Below are 6,032 nucleotides of genomic sequence, written 5' to 3' on the forward strand. Positions count from 1 at the left end.
TAATCAATAATAATAAGATAATAATTGTTTAAACTAATATTAAGCATGAAAACTTAAAAGTTGATTACAAAAGTTTCTAATGTAAACTTTTTGACGAATAAACAGAAATCAATTTTCCAGAAAGGTGCTAAGGAATTGAAGAACTGTACAAACAACTTTGTGGCCTAGAGAAGGATCCTTTGAAAAGGTGCGTTCCTTCCTTGTCAATGAAATAATGGCCAACAAGTTCACTCGATTCCCTCCTTGTCCTCTCTCTATTATATAAATATATATATATATATAATGTAAAATGTAAAATGTACTAGTACTAAATTGGTTCTTGGGGGTTACCCCTGGAATCCAGTTCCTTCCTTGTTGAATCTTGGTGTAATTCATTTCCTTTCCTTTCCTTTCCTTTCATAAAAGGACATTTAGATCTCTTAAGTTCCACCTTAAATATTCAATTTCAAACTGCTTTTGATTTCAATTGAAAAGCAATTAGCTAGCTAGGGAAACATACACACATACAAGACCAATATCCATCATCCATGTATTTCAGCTACCTCCGGTACCAGCTGGCGTTCATCATCAGGAGGTTCATATTTCTATACGTACCACTAGTTGTAGTACTACTACTTGGTGATCATCATCGAGGTGGTGGTGGTGGTGGTGGTGGTTTAGCCGTGGTGGAGGCAGGGGGGCTGGCATGCAACTGGGGGTTGCGCGCAACACATCCACTCCCACCTAACATAGTGGTCAAGTTAATGAAGGACAACGGCTTTGACAAAGTGAAGCTCTTTGAAGCTGATCCTGGGGTCATGAAGGCTCTTGGGAATTCCGGTATCCAGGTTATGCTCGGGATACCCAACGACTTCTTAGCACCCCTTGCTAGCGGCGTTGGAGTCGCTGAGGATTGGGTCTCCCAAAATGTTTCCTCCTTTATTTCCAAATATGGTGTAGATATAAGGTTAGTCCTTTCTTCTCACTCCATCATTTTCTGGTATCTTTCCTTTCCTGCTCATATCGAATATGATATTCCTCTAATACTAGTAGATACATACATATTTGATATTTTCTAAATACTTGATATTAATTTTTTTTTTTAATTTTAACAAGTATCAGATAGTTTTTCTTTCTTAGAAATGATTGTTCATTGTGTTGAAGTGTGTTGAAATATGTAATTATGTATAAATATATAAAAATGTATGAGAGTATATGAAATATAAATTTTGGGGACATAATTTGATCCTTAGGCTGCTATTTATTATTAGTCACATGCCAACCGGTTAGCAAAAACTAGTAGTTAGTTGCCAACAAAATCTAGAGAAGAAAAGAGAAGAGAAGAGAAGACCTGACCACCAGGCATATGATATCCTTCCGATTTTTCTGTCTATACAACAATTAAGAACATGATTGAACAGTAAGAAGTTGAAGTTGAAGCATGCTAATTAAAAATAAAAATAAAATAAATGCATGGGAACTGAATTTGAATTTTTCAGGTATGTAGCTGTTGGCAACGAACCTTTCCTGAAGACGTATAACGGCACATACCTGAAAACAACATTTCCAGCACTTGAAAATATTCAAGCTGCGTTGATCAAAGCTGGGTTAGGCCGACAGGTGAAGGTTACCGTCCCTCTAAATGCAGATGTCTACCAGACACAGAGTGGCCTACCCTCTGGGGGTGACTTTCGATCTGACATCCGTGGTCTCATGATCTCCATTGTCAAATTCCTAAGCAACAACGCTGCCCCCCTAACCATTAACATCTACCCATTCCTCAGCCTCTATGACGACCCCCATTTCCCAGTTGAATTCGCCTTCTTCTCTGGCACTTCTTCCCCTGTTGTTGACGGCCCTATATCTTACACCAACGTCTTCGAAGCCAACTTCGACACCCTTATTTGGGCTCTTGAAAAAAATGGTTTTGCATCCATGCCCGTCATTGTTGGCGAGGTCGGATGGCCAACTGACGGCAACCTCAATGCCAACAACGACAACGCTCGCAAGTTCAATCAAGGTTTGATCAACAGGATAATTCAAGGCCAAGGCACTCCCAAACGGAAATCCCCGCCTGACATCTATTTATTTGCACTCATCGACGAAGATGCCAAGAGCATCGATCCTGGGAATTTCGAGCGGCACTGGGGTATGTTCTACTACGATGGAACCCTGAAATACCCTCTGGCTCTGGATTTAGCTTCTGGTGGCAGTCGTAATAATCGAACTCTGGTAGCAGCCAAGGGTGTCCGATATTTGGCAAGGCAGTGGTGTATAATGGCTCCAGAAGCAAGTGTTTCGGATCCCAATTTGTTAAGTAGCATCAATTACGCTTGCACTTATGCAGATTGCACCAGTCTTGGATATGGATCCTCTTGCGCTGGGCTAGATGTTAGGGGCAATGCTTCATACGCTTTTAACATGTACTATCAGACCATGAATCAACAGAAAGGATCATGTCAATTCTCTAATTTATCAACCATCACAGCTATAGATCCATCCCCGCACAATTGCCGATTTGAGATCATGACTGACCTTGGAAAGCATGAGCAGAGCACAAGTCCAAGCACTTCTTCGTCGCCTCCTGGAACTGGAACTGGATTAATAAGCAAGCGAAACTCAATTATTGCCTTTGCAGCAGCATTTCTGTCGTCATCATTGATAATTTGTTTTCTCTGAATGACTACTGCCATTTTCAAGGGCTCCTAATCCCCGCCCTTCTGGTACAACGACTTGTGAAATTTTCTTGATTTTAGAGGATATTTTTTCTGAAAATCCATCAAGATTCTCCAACTTAACCAGTTTGTCAATGACGTAAAACATTTAATTGAAAGCTTATGTTGTATCCTGTCCAATGCTATGGATTCAAAATTTGTAAATTCAGGTGAAGAAAAAAAACAAATCACGTCATTTGAATTTTGAAAGCATAGGATTTCTTATGCAACCCTAACGACAAAGGTGGTTTGGTTTGGTGACAAGTTCTTGGTAGGTCTGACCTATCATGTGGCTGTGTGTTCCACCTTGTAGTAAGGGAACACATAATTATTTTGCCTTACAAAAAAATTTAAAAAAATTATTTGATAGTGCCGGAGCATTATGTGACATTGTCTACATGGTGTTCCACACCGATCACCAACCAAAAGCATTTATCGGTAACACATACTAACTCACATTTGATAAGTAGTTAGAAGAAAAAAGTTGACTTACTTAATATATGTTGTAGTTTCTCACCGGCTGAGTGTAATTTGTCAATCTATATATTTGTTGTCAAGAGATATTCTATTTCCACATATCATTTTTGACTTGTGGTTCAGATATCAACTAACTACTAGGGTTACAAATGAGTTGAACCAAACTTTTGAGTGTTCAACCTTATTTACTAAGAATTAGTCGAGTTCAAGCTCAAGTTAAGCTTAATTAATCAAACTCGGCTCGTCAAGTATTTGAAGAATTCGAACTCAACTCAAGCCAACCCAAATATATAAACGAGCCTAAAAATCAAGCTTGAGGTTGTTCATTTAGTAAACAAACTGAGGTCAAACGAGCTTTAAGCGTGCTGAGTATGAGCGGTTCATGGTTCATTTGCAGTCTTACTAACAATATAAATATGAATTGTCGAATGAAAATTTATGGTTCACATATCAAGTACAAATCAAAACTTTTTGTTGAATAATTCAAATAAGAATTGAGCGAAAATAATATGCTTTTAACTATTTTGATCCCAACAATGCCATATGATTGCCAATGTGATGCTTTTCAACTAAGGGCAAATTGATTTTTAATTGTCCTAGTCGACCCTACAGATTTCAAGTCAAGTAAATGTCTTTTTGAAAATTAATGTAGGGACTAAAGTGAAGGGACTATAAAAGTACATAGATGTTAAGGACTAAAATGGGATGACTAAATTTTAATAAAAATACAAGAGTTTTAAGTGTAATTACTACAATCATGCCTTTTTTATGCAAATTGGTCCAATTGCAATTTAACTCGAAACTTAGAATTGATTGAAACAATTAAAAGATCAAGTGGCCTGCAAGTGTAAGGATGCAAAGTGAAATTTATCTTTTTAGTAATTTGATTAAAATGTTGGGAATTAGATACTTTTGAAAATCAAATTAGGGGAATTTTTTTTTTTGGAATTTTTTTTCTAAAAGGTCAAAATGAAAACTCACTAATATTTAAAGGTGCAAAGTGTAATTTGTCGAAAAGAAAAAGCAAAACAATTCTGGATGGGATGTGTTTTTGAACCCATTTTGCTCCGCCTTAACATTACTCCCTTTCTTTTCCTTGAATTCGGAAGATCAGAATCTCATTATTGTCGCTCTTCTGACACTGATAAAATGTATATGCATGTAGGTGAGTGTCTTCAGAGCCATTATGTTCTAGCATGAGTTGAAGTATAGGTAAAATGGAAGTTCGGTAGAATATCGGGATGTATAAAAAATTCGATGAACCAATAAATCGATTCAATTTGGAACCGTTTAAATCAGTCTAATTTTCAATTTTAAGATTTTGATTACACTACAAAAAAATTACTTTTTTGCGACGGCAAAATGCCGTCGCAAATATCCAAAACGCCATCTCAAAAGGTTTTTTGCGACGGTAAGTGGCTTTTTGCAACGGCAAGTGGGGGGTCGAAACAAAGGGGGTTGCAAAAAGGTTTTAGCGACGGCATAATGCCGTCGCCTTTTTTTTGCGATTGCAAAATGCCTTTTTGTGACGGAAAAATTCTGTCGCAAATAACGGGTGAAAATCTGAGTTTTTTTGAGGTGGCACTGTGTTGCCGTCGTTAAAAGGGTTTTTTGCGATGGCAAAAATACCGTCTCTAAAGGGTTATTTGAGATAGCACCTGATGCCGTCGCTAAAGGACTATTGGCGACGACAATAACACTGTCACTAAAGGCCTTCATTTTCAACCAATTCCCCTATCTTTTGCGACAGCATTCTGCCGTTGCAAAAAACCCTAGTTCAATTTTTTTTTTGAGACGGTGTGGTGCCGTCTCAAAAAAAAAAAAAAAAAAAAAGTATTAAAATTATTAAAAATATGAAAATAACCTGTATTAAATGAAAAATAACTATAAAAAAAATCGATATTTACATAATAATATAAATACATACATAAACAAAAGTTGGCACATAATGAAAATTCATAATATTTTTCCATTCATAACAATACATAAATAAAAATTCATAACAATAAAAATTATCCCACTACATAATGTTGCATAATACATACAAAATGTCGTTCACAAATCTAAATAACGTAAATCAAAATCAAAAGTTTTCGTCATGATTCTTCCGTGGGTTACAAAAACAAAAGTTGGTCATAATCTTTACACGCCCGCATTCCACAAGAAGCAAACTGCTACTCAGGAAATATCTGAAAATAACAAAATAAAAATAATTAATGACAATATAATGGTGTTAATATTTTAATTACAGAAAAACATAAAAAATTAACTACTATATAATTACAAAGATAGTTTAGTAAATAATTTTGGCTAGACAGAAATCCGGCCCTAACTCTCAAATCGGAAACCCGATTGGAGTCCCGTCTTCTCCCACAAGTCTCTCGTGCCTAGGCGGTCGTGTGTGCCAAGTTTCGTGCTAAACCGACGCCGTTTGGTGATTTTGGGGCGTTAACACCTCGAATTCAAATTTCTTAAGGAACTAGTTTGCCTAGACCAAAATCCGGCTCTAACTCCCAAACCGGGAACCCGATTGGAGTCTCGTCTTCTCCCACAAGTCTCTCGTTCCTAGGCGGTCGTGTGTGCCAAGTTTCGTGCTAAATCGACGCCGTTTGGTGATTTTGCGACATCAACACCTCGAATTCAAGTTTCTTAAGGAACTAGTTTGCCAAGATCGAAATCCGACTCTAACTCCCAAACCGGGAACCTGATTCGAGCCTCGTCTTCTCCCACAAGTCTCTCGTGCCTAGGCGGTCACATGTGCCAAGTTTCATGCTAAACCGACGTCGTTTGGTGATTTTAGGGCGTTAACACCTCGTATTCAAGTTTCTTAAGAAACTAGTTTGCTTAAAGTGAAATCCGGCT

The 6,032-nt window shown here is 37.5% G+C and overlaps 1 protein-coding gene across 1 annotated transcript; it reads left to right on the forward strand.

Annotated features, from left to right (window-relative positions):
• Nucleotides 1-286: 286 nt before the first annotated feature.
• On the forward strand, nucleotides 287-2,858 carry LOC114261926 (glucan endo-1,3-beta-glucosidase 5). Its single transcript, XM_028202257.2, has 2 exons — nucleotides 287-946; nucleotides 1,479-2,858. The coding sequence occupies exons 1-2, from the start codon at nucleotides 528-530 to the stop codon at nucleotides 2,656-2,658; spliced, it is 1,599 nt and encodes a 532-aa protein (XP_028058058.2). The 5' UTR covers nucleotides 287-527; the 3' UTR covers nucleotides 2,659-2,858.
• The last annotated feature ends 3,174 nt before the right edge of the window (nucleotides 2,859-6,032 follow it).

Source organism: Camellia sinensis, chromosome 4 (genome assembly GCF_055761805.1).
Source record: "Camellia sinensis isolate YWXY chromosome 4, ASM5576180v1, whole genome shotgun sequence".
Taxonomy (NCBI): domain Eukaryota; kingdom Viridiplantae; phylum Streptophyta; class Magnoliopsida; order Ericales; family Theaceae; genus Camellia; species Camellia sinensis.